Source organism: Lissotriton vulgaris, chromosome 3_1 (assembly GCF_964263255.1).
Source record: "Lissotriton vulgaris chromosome 3_1, aLisVul1.2, whole genome shotgun sequence".
Classification (NCBI taxonomy): Eukaryota; Metazoa; Chordata; class Amphibia; order Caudata; family Salamandridae; genus Lissotriton; species Lissotriton vulgaris.
The window spans coordinates 1,480,796,700-1,480,818,743 of NC_141689.1; the positions used below are offsets into that span (position 1 = coordinate 1,480,796,700).

General features: G+C 43.2%; 1 protein-coding gene across 4 annotated transcripts in view; it reads left to right on the forward strand.

The window, feature by feature from the left end:
• Positions 1–22,044, forward strand: part of PDLIM5 (PDZ and LIM domain 5) — a 597,783-nt gene that overhangs the window by 141,783 nt on the left and 433,956 nt on the right. For all 4 annotated transcript variants that reach the window (XM_086961943.1, XM_086961942.1, XM_086961944.1 and 1 more), the window contains exon 3: positions 6,135–6,286. In XM_086961943.1, the coding sequence (XP_086818069.1) occupies positions 6,135–6,286 (152 nt within the window). The remainder of the gene's footprint in view (positions 1–6,134; positions 6,287–22,044) is intronic.

Genomic DNA, 22,044 nt, shown 5'->3' on the forward strand with positions numbered 1-22,044 from the left:
CACGTTCTTACTTTTCCGTCATTGCTTGCTCCATCGTTGTTCCTTCATCATTCTAGGTCATTGCTTGCCGTTTACCCCCTACTGCATCCTTACTTGCCCAGTTGTTGGTTATCGGTACAAAAGGGGGTGGTGATGGACGGAGCATCTGAACCAATCAAATACTTACACCCAGTCAAAAGATCTGGGTTTATTCCATCACCGTTCTTTAGCCCACTCTGCCACCCCAGTTCAGACATGGCCATATGCAAATCAGTCTGACCCTGTGCCTCATGGGAACAGTCCAGCCCGAACTGCCAAGCCATGCCTTCCCTGGACTGGAAACAAGCTTCCTAGGACCGGTTTCTGGCATTTCAGCCGTCTTCAGCCAGGGTTGCTTGAATCCAGTGGCAAAGTGAGCAAGGGACTCACGTCTGAGCATACCCTGCCAACTTATGGAGAACAAAGCGGTACAAAAGGGGGTGGTGATGGACGGAGCATCTGAACCAATCAAACACTCACACCCAGTCAAAAGATCCGGGTTTAATCCATAACCGTTCTTTAGCGCACTCTGCTACCCCGGTTGTTGCTTATGACATATCATCCACCTCCAAACCATTGTTGCTTGTTCCATCCCTCATGCACCCCTTCCATTGTAGAGCTATTAGTCTTTATCAATGTGCTTACAGTAATGTTATACAGCAGCATGGCTGCAATATATAATGGTTTGAAAGTAAAAAACACAATGCTATGACTCAGTCAGCATTGACCATATCATAGCACTTTTGTTTTTACTTTGATATGCTCTACAGTAGTTTTGCTCCACAGCAGCTGTACAACATAGCTAAGAAACATTGTCAAAGCTAATAGATCTCACATAGGTTAGACCAATTGGATTTGACAATGCTTGTCTTTTTCCTTAGGCCACTAGAGTGCATGTGTTTTCTTGTGCTCTCACTTGTGTGTTGCTTCACTCACCCCCCATGCCCACCGACTCTGTGTTGCCCCACACCCCCCTCAGGTTGCAATCCTAACAGGGATAGTTTTGCTGGGGTAGAGCTGAAGAGTAGACTTTAAAAGTTTTTGTTATCTCTTGCATTCCACATTCTGCATGAAAGCACAAGCTTTGGTACAGAAAGGCTTTCATGGCACTGGGCGGAGGACCATCTGCTACACTCAGTTTCTGAGGCAGAAGGTGTATTTAACATGACACTTATCTCCTAGAGGTCTATAAATCTGCTCCCTGGGCTACTGCAGACCACATATTGGAAGAATCCTGTGGAAAGTAAATTTACCCTTAGCACTTACGTATTCGTATTGAATTTCTGTTCAGTGTATCCTGGGTGAAAATATTTTGAAAAATAAATCATTGACATTTATAATGATTCAAAACATTGAATTCAGTATACTGGTTTGACATACCATAATACGATGTGTCTGATATGCCACCAGCATGTTGAAATGTTTTTCTTTAAAAAAAAATGTAAACGATACTTTACAGACCAACATGGACAAAGCTACCAGCTCTGTACTCTCATTGTAAAGGTGAGACCTACTGTATTTGCCAATGCTTTTTTCTTTTGTAAAACTGCCTCCAACTTTGCGCTGAGTTGTGGTCGTCCAGCGGTCTTTTCCCACCCTTTTTTTTAAACTTTCCTTTCCTCCTGTTTATATATTGACTCCCCGTGGTGTTCCTCACCCACCCATGATTTGCAACCTGTCCTCCTTCATTTCTATCTTCCTAATACAAATCTAGCTTCCACAGGCGCAGGTGCTTACAATAGAAAGGAAGGGACCCTCACAGACCCTGGGTGTAGAAAATAAAATTCAGCATCCCAAGGCAGACTCTACTAGAGCAGTACCTAATTAATATACTACAACAACAAAATGCGTCCTTGATTATTCTTTTCTGTAGGCTACTTGATAGATCTTAAAGGCTACAGCAAAAATGATGTTTATTGTTTATTGCTTATTTGTACAGGCCACAGCATTTGCTTCTCTTTGCTCTATCAGTGTTTAAGGACTGATGCTTTGTTCAAATAAAAAATAAGGTTATCTAAAGAATCTGAGTAAACCTTTCAGCAAATACCGTATTTTCCGGCGTATAAGATGACTTTTTAATCCCGTAAAATGTTCTGGAAAGTCGGGGGTCGTCTTATACGCCGGGTGCAAAATTTTATGGTATGTTTTCATGCGTTTTTTCATAGCGAGGACTTCACTCGAAGCTGTCAGACCGCTTCACAATAGGAAATAACAAGAAACAACACACCTTATGTTAAAAAATACAGCCACCGGCACTGGCAACGTCCACACCCAGGCCCGCGCCATGAACTGTGCAACTATCGAAAGCGAGCGTTTTTTCATAGCGAGGACTTCACTCGAAGGTGTCAGACCGCTTCACAATAGGAAATACAACACACCTTATGTTAAAAAATACAGCCACCGGCACTGGCAACGTCCACACCCAGGCCCCGCGCCATGAACTGTGCAAGTATCGAAAGCGAGCGTTTTTTCATAGCGAGGACTTCACTCGAAGGTGTCAGACCGCTTCACAAGCGAGCACATGGCGCCATGAGTCTTACCTAGACTGCCGCTGCACACGCGCCTCCAACCGCTTGAACATCCCCAGGCAGACGAGGCAGCAGGACGAGGCAGCAGGACGTCCGAAATATATAACGGGCAGCCAGCGCCGAAGATGGCAGCCCCCGCTGTGTTGCACGTTTGGCACGCGCTCCTCCACATGCACTCTCCATGACATGGGCATAGAAAGGGGACTGTAGAATGTTCCCGATGGCAGTAGAGCACTTGCCGTCGTTGGCTGGTTGTTGCAAACGGGAAAGGCAGTCTGGTGAGCAGATATTTACATGTGGTGGTGAAGACAGTACTCTGCACCTGTTCATACTGTACAGCACCAGTACATACAGTGCAAATGGCTGACAGTCAAGAACCCACCATGGCTCCAGCAGTAGCAGTAGCAAGAAGAAAGAAATATGAAGCCAGTTACAAACTTAAAGTTGTGGATTTTGCCATGGAACATAATAACTGTGCTGCTGCAAGACAATATGGAGTAACAGAAAAGATGGTTCGGGCCTGGAGAGCAAATGAGAAAGCATTAAGGAGTATGCCATGGGGTAAGTGTGCATTAAGTAGAGGCACCCCACATTGGCCAGAACTCGAAAAACATGTAGCAGACATGGTGAATGAGCATCGCCAAAGCGGTTATGTAGTGACACGAAATAAAATACGATTGGTTGCACTTCAGTGGGCCAAATCTAACCCTGATATCAGCAACAGATTTAGGGCCACTGTATCCTGGTGTACTAGATTCTTGGGAAGGCATAATCTGGTATTGAGGGAAAAGACAAAAATTGCCCAAAAATTACCTGCAGATCTTGATGCCAAAATGCATAGTTTCCATCGCTACGTTATTAAGCTGCGCAATGAACATGGCAATGCGCTAAGTAGTATCGGAAATATGGATGAAACTCCAATGAATTTTGATATGGTTGCAAACAAAACTGTCCATCAAAAAGGTGAAAAGACAATTTTAATAAAAACAACAGGACATGAGAAGTCCAGTTTTACAGTGGTACTGGCATGCACAGCTGATTGCGCAAAACTGAGACCAATGGTTATTTTCAAAAGAAAAACAATGCCAAAACTCAAGTTTCCTGTTGGTTGTTTTGTGCATGTGAATGAAAAAGGCTGGATGGCTGAAGAAGGGGTAAAGCTATGGCTTGATAATGTATGGAGCAGGCGACCAGGTGGACTTCTACAAAAACGTAGTCTACTGCTGTGGGATATGTTCAGGGCTCATTTAACTCCAAGCACCAAGCAAAGGCTGGCAAGAATAAAAACAGATGCTGCAGTTATACCTGTAGGATTGACATCGTTGGTGCAGCCACTGGATGTGTGCCTAAACAAGCCATTTAAAGATCGCATCCGAGAACAGTGGAATGAGTGGATGGTTAGCGGTGAAAAAACATTCTCAAAAGGAGGAAACATGCGTGCTCCACAGTTGTATGTTTTGTGCAACTTTGTCATAAAAGCCTGGAATGACATTGATGCAGAAACAGTCATGAAGTCTTTCAAGAAGTGTGGCACATCAAATTCATTAGATGGTATGGAGGACGACTACTTGTGGCAAAATGAAGAGGATGCCGAAGCCGAGACCACAACATCTGATACGGAATTACTAGATCCATACAATGACTGCCTTACAGATGTACCACAAGATCTCATTGATTTACTTATGAGATCAGATGACGAAGAGGAGGATTTTGAAGGCTTTTAAAGGGAACGTTGGCAAATCCTGTAAAAATCGCTTGGACTTATGAAAAGTTATGAAAAGTTTAATCCACTTGCACGGTTTCATGCACTAATATATGTTTACCGTACCGTACATGTTTGATGACAAACAGGTATGTTCACAAGTGACTGTTTTTCATATGGTTCTAAATAAATATATTGTGACTAAAGCAATATTGTTTATACAACCAATTTGTTTCACTAATAAGCCCAAAATAAATTCTCAAAATGGCTATGCAGGACTGCGTTGGGCTGCGCTGGAAGTGGGGGTAGTCTTATACGGCGAGTATAGCACGAAACCTACATTTTATCAAGAAAAGTAAGGGGTCGTCTTATACGCCGGGTCGTCTTATACGCCGGAAAATACGGTACTCAAAGTAGCGGTTTTGTGTGAGTTGTCACTGCACTAGGTAGCCAGGTTTCTACTAATCCTGGTACACAGAGTGACTTGGAGGTATAGTGTGTGCTCTCGACACTAGACCTAAACTCATTATTCTGGGTTGATTACATTCCATCTGCCCTCTGACCTTGGCATTCTTGTTGGCCGATGTCCAAAGACACTAACAATGTTTAAGGAATCGGTGGAATATTCCTTTTAGTTGACAAATGTCTGGTACAGCCACAAATGAAAAATGTTATAGCATGCACTCTTTACTCATGGAACCGTGAAGAGGGTTTACCTCCTTAAACATAAATGCAAAATACAGCTAGTTCTTGTAATAATTGCCCTATTAAATTATTTGTGAATTTTTTAATAGCAGTTGCGTTTTAGCCTGTGTATACTGCATAGCACTTAGTTACAAACAACTATGTCGAAAGTTAATACTTTTACGAATATTCATTTAGTTGCTGATTGAGAGATGATGGATTCAATTTCCGTTTCAGATGCCTAGTAAGAAGAGGGAAATGCAGGTTTCTCTGACAATCAGGGGGGCAGTTATAGAACAGTTCAGGAGTGAGGTACATCCGGTTTAGTAGGTAAAATCGGAATTATTGCGTTTAGATCTTTCCTTAATGCATAGGTGAGATTTGTTTTAGCCAAGTTATCAGTGTTAAGCGGTATCAGAGACCTTGGCTATCCGAGCTGGACTCATGAGATTTAGAGGTGCATTGTTGGTGGTGCACAACTACTTGTTTATGATATGTCTGGTATTGGTCATGCCATTAGCTGCCGGTCTTAAGGTTGATTCGCATAATTCCGGTGTCGTGTACATAAACGAGCCTGCCTCTGAAACTTCGAGTTTTATTTTGGCCAGTAGTTTGTGGGTTATTGCACATGAGATTATGGTTGGCTGCTAGCGTACGTCAGCTTCTGTTGATGCCCGGCTTTATCTGCAGAATTCTTGTGTATATTGCAGCCGACATTGAATTTAAGCTCATGATTTTACAGATGTAGACTGGGCCCAACGCCATGACTGTGTATCCATTGTAGACTGTCTATTTTTGTGGACACTGTAATGATTCACACCCCTCCCCCCCCCCCTAAATAGTACTCCTTTAAACAGATCTACAAGCACGAAATCCTGAGTCTGCAATGATGGCCTGTGAGTTAGATTATAAATGTCTGTAGCAGAATCTAAACTAAGATATTACTCCAGAGACTACTGAGTATTATTCAATTCCACACTCAAGTAGACCCAGTATCTTTTGCATAAATCTTCGCGGTTTGCTAATTCAATGTAAAGAAGATTAGAACACTGTTTATTGTTCACATTAGTACTTACACTTGTATTTACGGTATTGTCTGTTCTGGAAAATGCTGCCTTTAATGGCCAACCAAGTGACTATATTTCTAGATGTTTTTAAAGTCTTTTTGCACTTTTTAATGAGTTTGCCTTTGTGTTTTGTAGCTGAACGATGGTGGCAAAGCGGCCCAGGCGCACGTTGGCATCGGTGACAAGGTCCTCACCATCGATGGGATCAAGACCGATGGGATCACTCACCTGGATGCACAGAACATGATCAGAGCCTGCGTCGGTGCCTTGAACATGACTCTCCAGAAGTGAGTAGAACATGTCTCAGATGTTGGCAATGTACCCAAGCTACTGATGTCTACTTGCATTGTTTAGCGAGGATATGTGAACGTGGCAGAAGCTAAGGGTCACTTTAATCTCCATCTCCACCAGTCGGGACAGTCTGCAGATGCCAATGAGAATCCTTGGCTGCATCTGAAGGAACTGTGTTAGTTGCATGTGTGTCATAGTAATAGGTATAAGGATTTTCCTTCTGGGGATACACCTTTGGTTAGCAGATCAACTAAGCTCTAAATCTGTATTAATCGAAGTTTTGAAGCTGTACGAGTTAGTATATTTTGTCAAAGATTAACACGCTTTTCAATCTGAAATATATTGTTTCGTCTTCTCAGAATAATAAAGTTGAGCATTCATAAAGTTGTGTTTGCCCTTGTTTGAAATTCTGTAAAATACTATATTCAACAGAAACAGAAGAATATGTTGAATTAGAGAAATAAATACAGATATAAGAATTGTTTTCTGTTAGGGGCAGTGTACAGTTACACCCTGGTCTCCTCATTGGATAAGTGTAGACAGGCATGTGATTTTAAATTAACCAGATTTCTAACCCAGTATATGTTTCAGCCCTACTAGAGGCAGAACTTCAGTTCCCTTCACCCTTTTCTTGTCTAGTGGTAAATTTCCACGTGTGCTGGGTTGCTGTCTTTGCAACATTGTTTCTCTATTTGCTGTGTAGTGCCTATTGCCACTTACTGCAGAGTTACAGTGTTCTTGTTTTAATTATCACTGCTGCAGAAGTGACAGAGCTACCAGGTAGTCCTCATTGCCAGTGGTCCCCCTGTGTTCTGAATGTGGCGCTGCAGTGAGATTTCATACAGATCTTCGACATATGTAGCCACTTAATTTCTGTTCTGTCATATTGAAGCATTTGTATAGGGTTTGTTACCACTATGTGAAACGCTAAAGCACTCAACCACACAGATTGCAAGCTACCTCATGTAGAGTGTCTGGTAGGAAGCGTGGTGTTTTTATTTTGAGCCTATGTGGGGAAGTGTTTTTGTGCCATTTGGAATGACCACTGAGGTGTGATTATCGTGTTATGGGACACAAGGCCTTGCTTTGTGATGGGTGAGGGTATGTGAGAGTTCAACAAATTTGGATCGTAATAAGGAGTTTCTCGCTGTGCCACGGGGCAGTGGGATGCTATGTGCCTGTACATTAGTAAGGGTGAGGTGGAACATCAGAGAAGGCACAGTAATTCATATGGCCACATGTGCCAGGCACAGATGCGGTTCAATGAATAAAAGTATTTCAAAAAGGCAAGAATTGGTGACATAAAAAGTAGCTGTGAACTATTTTATTTTATTTATTTTTTTAAGGCAGGGCAGGGTGTGGGACATTTGGTTGTTGAGGGGGCTGAAACCGTACTTGAGCAACAACCATAATCCTTGCAAGGGTGAACAACAAAAAAGTCACTACATTAACCTATGCTTAAACCGCTGGTAGATTAGCGCAATAGCAGTTAGGCTTAACTTGGCAATGCGTAAAGTATTTATGCAGCACTTAAACTACAACAAAGTGAAAACACAGCACAAGAAAAATCCTTCCTCAATTTAGAAAAATACAATAATGTTTTTATAAATCATTTGACACCAAAATAACAAAAATCCAATCAGTAGAACTGGAGTTATGATTTTTTTAAGTTTAAAGTGGAAAATAGCAGCTAAACGATCAAAGCACCAACCGTGGACGTGTAGTCACATAAGACTGGGGCAAAGCCTAAAGTGATGGCCGACCACGATGGAGTGTGGTTTGGATACGCGAAGGGGATTGGGCCCAGTCTCGTTTGTTTACCTTCGGACTTTTAATTTTTAACCCTTTCGCTGCGGCGGCTAGTCCGCCGCAGCGCTAAAGGGGCGGGGCGGCCGCGCGGCCGCCGCATGCTGGTGACAGAACCGCTCCGTCACCAGCTACAGTTGAGCTGTGCTGGTGACGGAGCGGTTCCGTCATGACCCGCCCCGCTCATTAAGACTGCCGCGCAGGCGCGAAATCAGTGCCGCGCAGGCGCGGCGGCCGGGCCATGACGGAACCGCTCCGTCATCAGCACAGCTCAACTGTAGCTGATGACGGAGCGGTTCCGTCATCAGCAGGGGAGGGGTTAAAGGACAAATGACTATGAAAGTAAAGTTCAGCGAGGCAAGCCAGCTGGCAGATCTGAGGAGGAGAGGAGGCATTGTCTTTGGGAAGCCACAAGATGAAGATTCAGTGAAGATTTCTAAGTCTTGACTTAGTCTCTTTTATGGAATTCGAAAACCCCAGTGGAACGAAGCTATAGGCTGCACCCAACGAGGGCTCCATGAGGACAGATACCCCTTATGCGAGAAACCTCTGAATAGTATTTGCTACTGCTGAGAAGAATGTAGAGGGAACTGCTGTGAAGACAGGCCGACCAGCAATGCACTTTGGGTGGATCGGCGAGCAGGTAGGGCCCAATCTCCTCTCTGTTCTCAGAGCACTTTTAGGCAGAAAATGTTTTAAGTCCCAAGTTTTGGATGTGGGCTATCTGGGCACCTTTAGCACCACGTCCAAGGTTTCAGGGCAGGAGGGTCACAGCTTGGAGGATTAGGACCCACTGAGGCTGTTTCCAGGTGCTTTTTCAAGATGGTTGGAGCCTTTTCTGTCCCTCATACTCTGATCATCAGACCTGCAACTAGCCCTTGGAGTCACTGTTGAACTTTTGGGGTTAAGGAGGACAGTTCTCTGAGGGCACAAAGCAGGCTTCAGGCTGAATGGCAGTCCTCTTGGTGCTGTAGGGCGGTCCTCTGAAGTACACAGCCAGCCATAGGCAGCAGGGCATTCCTCTGCGAGTCCTACTGCATGTCCAGAAGTGAACTGAAGAGTGGATGTGAGGGTCCTACTTTTATACCTAGTGCCAGCTTTGAAGTAGAAGAAACTTCCGAAGTTTTTCCTCCACAAATGTGACTGGAATGCCGAGTTTAGCATCAGTTGAGAGTATGTCTTAGTCCCTTCCTGCTCCACTGCTTCTGTGGAGATTGGGATTTGAGCATTTAAAAAATGGTAAATGCTACCGTACACTGTTGGATTATTCTTCTTATTCTGCACTTTACCACAAGTATGCTTGGCTGTTGGTTTGGTGCCTCATGTATTTCCCGCCCCTGGGCCCCTGCTCTTTCTTGCTAGTTCTGAGCCTCTGCCTCCTGAAGTAGTGTGGGTTGCTGCTTGTTGCCATGCTACTCATGAGGGCCGCACTAGGGTGTGGAAATGTTTCTGGAGTGAAGAAAGAGTAGGTTAAGCCTTTGTTTTCTGTGTGTGCCTCTTACTTACGTTTGAGGCCTAGTGCAATTGGAGGGATCTTTTGTAGGTTGCATGCAGCTGGGGTGGCATACGGTTTAGTTGCCTTGGTTGATCTTTCTGCTTTAAGTTTGGACTTGAATTCTTCAAGGCAATTGCTAAGGACTGAAGGTAGCGATTCAACTGTTGGTGGAAAAGTTTTTAAACTAAGGGGGCCCAGATGTCATCAGCCTTGTTGCCTGAGCCAATTTCATGTGCCATCGATTTGACATCCTGAGAAGTCCAGACGAATCTCCTCAGTATGAAGCGACCATTGCTTCCCATTCTTCTGGAGTGAGCGAGGGCATTATGTGGGTCTGGGTGGTAGATGTAGCTGCTGAATGTGTTGTGATGGCTATGTGTTTGCAATTTTTGTTGTGCGATAGTTCTGTCTTAGGTGAAATAATGAGCTTGGCTGACAGAGGAACTAAAGCACTCTGTTCCTCGTATTGAAGTTTGTGGTTGAGCACGTCCTTGCTGTGAGTGGTGTTGCCTGTTCCATTTCACTTTCAAGTGATGCTTTAACAATGAGGGAAAGGTTGTTGCAGTTGACCAGATGATGTGAGGTTACCATATCAGTACTGGCTAAAGGGCCTGCTCCTGTATACGCCTGTGAGACAATCATGGGTGCTGCCTAGCCTGCCTCATGGGATCCTTTGAAGCTTTAAGGTCTTTTGTTGGTGCTCTGTTGGCCTGTGCTTGGTGTACTGGCACAGGTGATGTCCTAGCCTTTGGGTAAAGTAGAAATATTATGATGGAAGTGTTGGCTGATCTGTTTCAGCTGGGATTGTGTCCCAGTAGTGATTTGCTGCATTTGTTCAGTTGTTTCTTGGGACAGGCCGTGTGAGGCAATTTGTTGAATAATGGTTGGTTCTAGGGGAAGGGCACACCTGGAATATCTGTGTTTGATGTAAAAATTGCTGCAGCTGGATCTTTGAGATAAAGGAACTTGATGCAAATTATGGGTTGGTGCTTCAAGTGCTTTTTGTCGGTCACGAGGTAAGAAAATACATCCTCGCGTAAGTGCCTTGATGATATTTGAGCTATGGTCTTTATGGTACCTGGGTCTACCCCTAATGTTGCCAAAGTAGCGGATGTAGTGGCCAAAAACTTTTCTTCGCCAGTGTGAGGTTTGTTTTTGTTTTTGATGGGTCACTGGTGGAGGTCCTCTGTTGTCCCAGATCTCATATTACTTGTGTTATTGAGGCTTGCTCTTGTTTAGATAAAGTAGCTTGTGGTTAAGCTTGTACTGCCTTATTCCTTAGGGTTCCTGTGTATGATCCGTATGGAAGTGAGCAGAGGTATCTGGAGGCAAAAAGCAAGGCATCAAGGGATTGTATGGGGGATCTTGTTAACCTGCGTTACCTAGTGGGTATGGGGCTAGTCCCCAAGTCTGCTTTTCTTTATGTGAGTTTGCTTTAACATTTCATGTTTATCCTGGATTGCTTGGATCAGTCATTTAGACTACTTCTAGATTTAAAGTATCCTACACTCCTGAGAAATTAGATTAATCAATGAAAACATTAACCCTTAATAGTTCACAATAGGTATGTTACCAGGCTATGCTTAGCTTATGCATTCACTCCCACTTAGACTAAGCCAACCAGTGCCCAGCCACCTCCTTGGTTCATTATCTTCCCCAAGTTCCCAGTCATCTCCTCGCTCCCCTCTATTTCTCCTCCATATTGCTCTCTATCAGCAGTGTTGTTTGACCTTGTTTGTCCTGTCAGTCCTAGCGTCTCATTGTTGCTGACTATTACCTTCTGAATATGACTACATCGGGCACAGACTGCTTTGTCTAATGGGAGCTCTCTGTTTCAATATTAATATAATCATTGCATATGAATTCCAATGTGGTCTTAGCTAGAACATGTTTTTTTCTTTGATCTGATGCCTCCCGGACCTGGTCCTCTTTAAACTAAAAACATAAATGAATACATACAGTTATAAACCATGAACAGCTCACTGGACAATGCGAATGGCGCATCTCAAAAAAGGGATTTGACAAAATCCACAAAAATCAAATTGAAAATAAACTTTTAAAACTATATTCATTTGACTTGGAGAAAGAACTAAATTGAAGGCCATCGTTATTCAATGGATATTGTACAGTGGCCCAGAATGCTTGTCGTCTTGGCTGCTTCATATCTGCTGGCGCATGCACGCTCTTCCTGGTTAATATGGACTTCCTCCTGCATTCTCTTGCAGATACAGAAGAAACAACAGACAAGGTATGCTCACTCCCTCAACCAACGTGATCTGTCTGAAAGGGTTGTCTTCTGCAACCAAGGGCTTACTCTTTCTGGTGTGATCAGAAGGTGGAGTTTTTGGACTTCTAGAAGGGTGGGCTTTCTGAGTAAACTGGCGGGAATTGCTACAAGCATCATCAACAGTGTGCTCTAATTGCTTATGCATTCAGAACCATAGAGGGTTACAGTTACATAAAAGTAAACGTCAGTAGCAATAGGCTGAATCAGGGCAGGGCGCTCAGCATGGACTCTGTGCTCTTTGATGTCCCAATAAAATGGCTGCTAATGTTCACTATTGCTTAACTAGAACATTGGAGACCAAAGAGCGAATTTTAGACACAGTGTGCTTAAATAAGTGGAAGTGCTGCGCACTTTGGCTGGTTGGGTAATTATATACTTTGTGATCTCTGTGCTCCTTTAGAACCCGAAAGGAAGTTTAAAGCCTGCATATTATCAGACAGCTATGCAATTTACATACTGCAGTATATTCCAGTTGAAACATAGGGACTTGTTTAATCAAAATTTTGCCGGCTCTGGCCAGTGGACGCAACGTCAAGCGCACGCACACGCACACTGACACGCAGTCCTCACACCCTTGCCTCCCCGGGCCCTTGGCTCTCCCATACCTCTGGGATTTTCACAGGCCTTCGGCTGAAAGTGGGCTGCCATGAGGTGGGGCAGGAGAGTGGGTGGGGGAGGGGTTGCTGCGTTATGTTTATTTATTTATTTATTTATGCGTTTTTATAAAGCGCAGACTTTACCCGAAGGTGTCAGAGCGCTTCACAATAGGAACAGAACTGATACATGAGAACATTACAAGTGAACAAATTACAAAAGCAAACGCTAAGTTACATGAGGCAAAAGTGACAATCATGAGCAAACAAATACAAGAGGTAGCAAACGGTGCATTACAGGAGGAAAAGTAACGTGTGCAGGTAACAAAAGCGTACAAAGTACATGTAGAGGTAAAATACTGTAATACATGGCAGACACTCAAACACAAGAACAAACGTTAAATAGGCAATGGTGGCACTTGTGCAAGTATCGAAAGCAAACAAAATGTAAGAGGTAGCAAACAGTGTGTTACAAGAGAAAAGTGACGTGTGCATGTTACAAAAGAGTACCAAACACAGGTAAAAGGGTAATACTGCAATAAATGGCAGACTCTCAAACCACAAGAACACTCTGGGAAGGCACTGTCATAGTCATGGAGAATAGAATTTTCTATAATAAAAGGTCTTCCTTCAGATAATAGAGAGGGCATGAATTAAATTTGGAAGTGTCTTTGAAGGAGGAGAACTTTGAGGTCCGTTTTGAAGGCCTGGGAGGAGGAGGAGGTAGTCCGGAGCTGAGGCGGAAGTGAGTTCCAGATTCTCACCGCGTTGCCTGAAAAGGATTGGGCCATCGATCTTTCCTTCTTGAAAGTGGGAGGTTCAAGCAGTAAATTCAGTCCCTGCTTCAAGCCTGTTTCCCTAAAACGGAGGTGCTGGCGCCTGACCCTGCCTCCGCGATCTGCAGCCATAAGTGCTGTGCTGCCCCACACCCTTGCCTCTGAAGAGCCCATGGCATGCCGAGTGTGGCTTTTAATAATTTGCACATGATGACAGCAGGGCCCGCTATCAAATGGGCACTAGATCACAAAGTGCGTTGATAAGGGAACAGCGGGTACGGACATTGCAGCCACTGCGAGCTTTAGAAATGAGCAACACTCCTTGTTAACCTTCAAGAAGAAAAGCTGTGCCCCATATCCCCTCCGAAGTAGATGAAGTATTGCCCATGTTTTCAATAATTATACTTTTGAATGTAGTCTAAATTAGTGGTTCTAAAAAAATAGATAATTATGTACACGGCTGAGGCTGTGATTCACAGAATACTATTAAATGAATATGTCTGCTTTTAAAACAATCCTTCACCTGCGCCTAAAAGCGGTCAATTATGTGCATATACAAGGGGTTAGCATGAGCGGGTTCATTCAGTGTTAAAGCGGTCTCTGCTCTTCTTGATATGTGCAGGAGTGAGCTTGGTGCCCTGTTCTCACTAGAAGGGGCATGTATGGTTGTAAATCATTTTTCAAAAATCGATGTAGCGGTCTGTCAATCTATCGGTTTGTGTGTCTCTCAGTCAATCTCTCCATCAAATGCTAGCTAATTTTCGACCATCTCCCTTAAGTGAAACTGTGAACTGATTGCAGTTTTACATTCTGGTGGGTGACCTGCTGGTTAAATGGCAGAGGGCCTGACTCGTAAAAAGTGAGAATGACTGAAAATTTGTGATGATATCCTTCCCCTAACTATGGTGGGGTAACCCCTACGCCCCCCTTTGGTTCAGTGGAGGACGGAGAGCTAGGCTCGAGTTTCCTCTGGCACAACTAGATCAGACTTAAATGGCATAGTCCCTCCAGTTCCCCGCCTCTACATGGGGATGGGCAAAGCAAGGATGGTGTGGCATCCACCAACCTGTACACAAGGCTCCTAATCTTTTCCCTAAGCAATTTCCGCCCCTCTTGGCCCCATATGAACATTTCATATTTCTCATATCTTGGCCTGTGTAGCGTGAAATCAGTTTCTTACGACAAGACATTTGGTCTTTCTTGGATGTCCCTATATTACAAACTCTGGTTTCGATCGTACCCGGATACTGTCAACAAAGCGTTTGCTACCTTCGAAGTCATACAAAACGTAACCACTTCTTATTTCATTTCACCCCAGATTTTAGGCTTCATCTAAAATTTGTAAGGGGATTTCATTACTACTTGCAACCTTCAGGGTCTGTAATGCTTTCTGTCTATCCTCTACCTCCTTTCCCTTTCAACAATATCCTCACAGCCATGATTCATAGTAAGTCTCAAGCTATTAGATGTCCTTCTGTGGGTGCTGGTCCTAATTGGTAGATACAAATGATGTTGTATACTCTGTTTGTCATATTATAGTTCTTATAGTTTTGCATTTGTTGAAATGTGCTGTAAAATACCATTGATTATTAAGCTGCATTGGTTTTGTGTGATACTAGTTTTGTGTGGTGAATATATTCTTCGTGCCAATTAGGGCAATCACTAAAACTTTTTCATAGTGTTATAGGTTGGCCTAATTAAGAGCAAGCATGGATGAGCATCTTGAATCTGTTTCCGAACACAATACTAAGTTTTTATGCCAAATTGGTAGTGCATGAACCCTGTTGAGTTGATTATTTCAGGCAGTCAGTAGTTCCAATATTACTGTGCAATTGGTTGGCATCAGAAGTTCCTAAACGACCATTTCTAGGTCTACCTTGCCAGCATATCTGTTTACATACCTATTGTTCCCAATACCTTAAAATGTACACCCAAAGGATTCTACCTCTTACCTCGTGTTATTGACAGTTTGATGTACACACCTTATTCTGTGCGTTTATTGAAATGCATGGAGAACTATTTACTTTAGAAAAATACACATAATCTTAAATTCCTTATCTTATACACACATTTTATACAGAGAGCAATCCTTTTTTGTTTTATCACTACATCAAGCTATATTTATTTTATAGTTAGGAGATGCGTGTCTGTTTGTCCATGTACTTCTTCCTTCCTCATTGTTCTTTCCTCTCTGTGCCTTTCCGAAATTCTTTCCAGTTATTTTAATTTTACATTGATTTTCCTTTTATGCATTTTTCCTTTTTCTCCACCTGTCTCTTATCTGTTGCTTTTCCAGGTCTATGTTTTCCCTTGCAAAGAGATTTGCCAAAGCTAATGTTAATGCAATAATCTAACCTGGACATGATGGTCGCTTGAACAACTAGCTGGCGCGTTTGAGGGTCAAATAAACCCAGAATGGGTTTAAGTCAGCGCAGAATAACGAAGCAGTTCCCTACCACAGACTTAGCATTTCCTTAAATGCGATTGCAGAATCCATCCTTACACCAAGAGTTTTTACCGTTGTTTTGGTTGTGGGGGGATTGCCCAATTTTGGCGTCCACCAGTTATTGCCCCACTGATGTGAATCTTTGCCAAGAAATTGAGTTTCAGTTTTGGATGAGTTTAATTGGAGACAATTTGCCCCATCCACCCAGCTGTGGCTGCCAGATCCTCCTGAAATGTAATCATGTCTTGACTGGAGTCTTTGGTACAAGCAAAAATTAATTGCGTATTGTCCACGTAAGAAACCATCTGTTGGTCAACAAGGCCAGCAGATGAACATAAATGTTAAATAAAGTAGGGCTCAAAGCCGACCCCTGTGGGACTCCATAGCGCACAGGGTGCGTCACAGAATGAAATGGAGGGGCAATGACCTGAAATGACCTGTCACTCAAAAAAGAGGCTAGCCTTTCAAGGGCACCGCCTCTGATACCAATCTCACGTAGCCGATGTAACAAAATACTGTGTGAGACCGTATCGAAGGCTGCGCTGAGGTCAAGCAGAATGAGTGCGGTCAAGTTGCCCTCATCCATAGAGGCTCTAAGTTCTTCTGTGACAGCTAGCAGAGCTGACTCCGTACTATGTTTAGGACGGAAGCCATTCTGGGAGAGAGCCAAAATACAATTAGATTCCAGATATTGCATCAGAATGCTGTTCACATATGATTCAGTAATTTTGGAGAAAAATGGCAGAAGTGAGATTGGGCAATAGTTCTCTGGTCTGGAAGCATCCAATGATGGTTTCTTCATGAGAGGGATAACCCTTGCATGCTTCCAGGTTTTTGGGACCTTGGCAGTGGAAAGCTAGCGATTAATAATATTCAGTCAATCCGGGAACAGGCAGTCCGAGTGTTTTAATAAAAGATCAGGCTTAATAGGGTCAGCAGGAGACCCGGATTTAATCTTAGTAGTCATTGCCTTAAGCTCATCTAAGGTCATGGATGGGAGGGTGTCCAGAGTGTTAACCTCCCGGTCTACAAACTCTGCTTCCTCTTTTGCAGGAATTTCACAGTTCCCACAGACACTATTATAGATGTCTGTCACTTTATTAGTGATAAGTGGCCAGCACCTCACACTGGTCGTTGGAAGTGATGGAATTATCATTTGACACAAGGGTCTTCACCATGCCCTTTAGAAGGGAGAAGATAACTTTCGAGGGGTTATTGCTAGAGTTGATCTTGTCAGCAAAAGAGACAGCGTGGGTTTTGTGGATCAGTTTATGATCGCCTTTCCTCATGGCTAAGTATTCAGATTTAGCAATAGGAGCGTCTCCAGTGACGTATTCTTTTTGCATTACTTCCTAGCCTTAGCTAGAGATTCTTCAAACCACACCTGAGAATGGCCTTTTTTGGGATGAGCCCATTTAGCAGGGATACATCTGTCTAATGACTGAGTAACCCGTTGTTCAAAATTAGCATAGGCCAGTTCGACATCCAAACAAAAAGTGGGCTGAGACGTCTCCAGCATTTTATGGAAGGTGTGGTGGTCTAATTTCTGCCAGCGACGTTTGTAAATGGCTCTAGACTGGTACGGATTTTTGGAGCTAGTATAATACAATGAAAAGACTATTAGATGGTGATCAGTCCAGACCATCTGAGCCACTGTAGGACACTCAGCAAGCTGAATGTTGGTGAGCACAGGGTCAAGCAAGTGTTCTGCCTCGTGCGTAGGTCCACAGACCAATTGATTTAATTGGCAGGCAGCCAAATCATTCAAGAGACTGTAAATATCAGGGTCTGAGTTAGATTCCAGGTGTAGGTTTAAAACACCTACAATAGTAAAATTCGCAGACTGTAGGGCTAGACTACTCACTACGTTGATGAGCCCCTCTCTAAAGGTTTTGTGAGATCCCGGTGGGCGATAAATCAGTAATCCAGAGACCGTAAAATTACTTGAAAGAGCAATTTTGAATGGCACTTTACAGTCTAAAATGGGTGCAGGAGTCAGATTTCAGGTATAGCAGTCTCTATAAATTATAGCCATACCCCCCGCGACCCACCTCTCTGTCTACATTCATCATCACAAAGCCAAAGCAGCAATGGCAACTGAGTCTTTAAAAAAAGCCACGTTTCTGTTAAAAATAGAATATCCAGAGAGCTTTCAGATAGTAAGTAAAAAATATCCGCATGGTGTTTCACCAGCGACCGGCAGTTAACACTGCTGACGTTGGCTTTAATGGAAGGTGTGTTTAACTGTATGTCATGCCTACGCAGGGGTTTAAAATAGCATGGACAACCCAGCCAAGAACCCTCAGAAGGAGACCAACAGTGGGATTTGCACATAGGATTTACCTTGCGCAACATCAGTAACTCCTTACGTGAGTAAGTTGTCCTATGGATGGGCAAGTGAACAGCGCTCCAGGCACCTGACAGTGTTCCCGTGCGGACTGGCTGGCAAGACATGCGCGCATCCGCTGCGCGCGTCCACTGCGCATTCGCGCTGCAGTGTGCATGAAATAACTGGGGGCACAAAAATCTCCTTCCAGTTATCTTTCTGATTGGCTGAGCTAAGCCAATCGGAGTGCGGCTTCGCTGTCCGAAAGTTCCCACTTCCCGCGTTTCAATTTTAAAAGGTTAGCGCACACAGAACGCGCTTACAATAAAACGAAGCAATTTTCACATATAAAAGCAACAAAGAAATAGCATCCGTTTTAGCAGCAGTTATGTCAAAATGAGTCTGACTTTAATGAGCAAACACATGCATGCATAAGTGTCATCTCGATGATGTAGTGCAATGCAGCCAGGCCAGTTGGCTTTCACATTGCTTGTTGGCATTATCAGTTAAGTTGATAAAAAGACCGTTTTATTTATTTAGTGTTTTTGTAGCTTGCTGAGTTGTGATTCAATGGTGTGTTGTGTGATTTCCATTATGGCTGTTCTTGAGACAAACTACCACCAGCACCATGATACATCTGTTGGTGAGAACTGCTGTTGAGTGGAACCACTCACTCAATGTGAGACTTAAGAGGGCTGGAGAACGGATAGTGTTGGTTCATAAGGCCACCAGTGCTCTGGCACAGCTTGTAGGCCTGATCCCTTGTGGTGAGTGGGGGAATGCGTCTTTTTTCCATTACATTAGAAGTTTTCTGCCTGCTGCTTTAACGGACTGTATTTTATTAGCTTCAGGTGTTGTAGGATCAACAAATGTCTGTGCGTGATATAGAGTATTATGTAAAATGTATATATATTTTTTAAAAGCGCTGTTGGTTTTCTGTTATGTTCTTCGTCATTTTTTGCTTTGACCTGTTTTGATAAATGTGGTATTTGTATGGTTATGTGCAAATAATTTGTTATGGTTTGAATTTTTGTTGGAAACGGAATGTGCTTTGATTACACTGTGTCCTTTCATTATGGCTTGTTAAAAAAGGTTTGAGTCTTTTTCAAAAGAAAATTCAATTAAAAAGATCATTCATTAGTAAATTATTGTTTGATCCTAGCGTTAATTCAAGATACCCAGTGAAACGCCACGAGGGTTGGGTTCCCCCACACGTGCTGCTTTAATGGGGCACTCCAGTGAATGATGTCCCAAAACCTTTGCTGACATCATTAAACAAAACAACACTCTCAAATGAATGCCCGTTGTTGGCGATTGTTGGATATGCACGACTGGGTTTTTTCCCTGCACTGGGTGGCCCCCTTAAGACCGGTTTAATCAAAAGTATACGGTTCACAATATTTTTGAGCATTCTTTTCTCAGCAGCAGAGTTGGCAGAAGGTTATTTCTTTCCTTCAACACCAGCTAGGCTTGTCTGAAACTGAAACTCCAGGGCGAGGTTGTTCTAAGAAAGCTTGTTTTGATTTGATTTCTGTTGAAGTACTTACACTCCTTCTGTCTGCTTCGCCAGTTTTTTAAAGGAGACACAATCCCTTCTGTAGCAGCCAAACAACACACCCCACTGAGTTCTCCCAGTGGTCTGCAATATTTAAACTCTTCCATGAATCCCCGGGTTTGCCTGGTTAAACAGGTTTCCTGCTGTACTTGTGCACAAAATGTGTGAGGGACTTGTCTATTGTTCTGTAATCTTATTTGACGAATGCTTTTACTAAGAAGTGTTGCTCGTGGAGTCTGGGCAAGCAGCCACCTATGTCTTTCATCCGAAATAAAGACATAGCAGCCTTCCGCACCACAGAATTTCAGGCATGGTGGCTTGGAGCGATGGTTCCACCCCTCTTCTTTCAGTGGGCTGGCGGATTGTCTCTCCTTGCCAAACAGTTATGATCAAAGAGTCTGTTGATGAACACGTCAGGCTGTACTTTCTAGTGGATGTGCTTTCTTAAAATGTCAATTTCGTAAGTAAGGATAAGTGGGGGAGAGGAGGTGGCCTTACGGCTTGAATGGTCGACCTCGACGCAGGGGAACAGAGTTAGAGTCTTGGCAGGGACGCTCAACATCCTGTGATTCTGGGCAAATCACTTATTCTCCCTGTGTCTATCAAAAATAAATGAATGTGTTCATCTGTAACACAACTGGTGCTCATGTAAAGCTCTCTGATACCTTCGGGTCAAGTTCGCCCTATATAAAACTCCGGGAGAAGAAACATAAATTATTATGATACAGTGCTTCGTACCACAAATATGCAGTTTTACAGTACTGTCAGTAACTGGTTTCGCTGTTGCACACTTTGTTGGTACTTTATTTGTTGTTGGTAATCCATTTTCTGTGTACGGTACAGTGACAAAATAAGTTTGACCTGGATTTGAATTTGTAAGCTGCACATCAGTGATTGGCACAGTGAACATGTAACTCACTGAAAAGTGTTGCCAGTTGTGTATCTCTTCGAATAAAGTTTACAAGAAAGATCAGCAGCTATGATTTTACCATAAGCTAGTCTGGATATTATTCTTTAGTTGATTTTGTAGTTCTGGGTAAATCTTTGATTTTATTAAAATGATAATATACTTCAAGGTGCTTTCGGCCACCCCTTCTAGTCTATTGGTCTGTTATTATGCATTCATATTTTTCTTTCGCCCACTACAGCATTCCGCATGGGGCAGTGGGTCAGCCCACTTCCTAATTTCACTGAAAGTGACTGCATTCAGCCCTTTCACTAGGAACACAACTACACACAAAGTAGTTATTTTAAGTGCTAGGTACTACTATAGCAATGTGTGCTTTAGATACCAAAAAAATTAGTTTTAATTTAGCCAATGATTTATTTTTTAGGCTGCGTACCAAGCAGCCCTCACCAACAATAAAGTTAATGCAAAAACATTGACGGAGCCACAAGGCTGGCGACCATACCTTTTGGCGTTGCCAATGCTTTTTCTCCTAAATGTGTAATGAGGCACTGTGGAAGTTTACAGAGTTTGAGCAGCAGCATTGTGTTGCCTGTCAATAGATAATTCAGCTGGGAGACCGAGATGGGCTACAATTAAAACCCTGATATGACTTAGTTAACCAGAGAACATCTTTTTACGAGACCCATGTGGTGGGTGGAGAGCGATAAATCATACTTAGCACTGTGTGAGGTAATGTCACACTCCGCTTCACTAAGTGGCTCTCTGAGGAATTGAATATTTTGATGGTCTGTATGGCCTGGTGTACACACAGCCTTCTTAGACCACCCATTTTTTGTCCACTTCTGACTCAACAACGCCACTTGCTTTCTAGCTTTAGCCACTCTTTCTCAGAGCCATTGGTCCCACGCCTCTCTCCTACTGTTCTGGTGTTAGAAGCTCTTCTCACTCACAAAGCGGGACCACTATTTCATCCTATTTCACAATGGAGTGCCCCAGGCTTCTAATGGCTGAGCTCTGTGAGGACATTGTTTTACAAATTAGAACATTCTGCTCTCTAGGGGCAGAATGTTCATATAGCCTTATAGCCCTCCGTAGCGGGCTTTACTGGCCATTAAAAGGCCCGCCCCCTATTTAGAGGCCCTCGCCTTCAGCTTGGGCCTTTAACGCTGGAGCAGGCCTTTAATGGCTGGTAGAGCCCGCTACGGCTATAGTATATCCACAACTAGCCTGAAGGATCAGTTGACCTTGATTCTTCTTTGTGGGGATTGGGCAACATAATTCTGCTTACTGCAAGACTTCCTTTCTGCATAGCCTGTCTGCCTGCTGTCTAAAATAAAACAATTGGGTGCAGTGTGGAAAAAGGGCAGGAAACCTGGAATCCGGCAGGGTGAGTTTACAATTATAGGAACCATTGAGCTACTGCTCTACAGAACCTGTGCTGCTGTTTTAATTTTGATCGTGTTAAAACTTCCTTCATCTTCTAGGTTATTCTGTTTTTTTTATCATTATATGCCTCTTGTTTTAACTTATTTCATGCATTATTATTACTATATGGCTTTG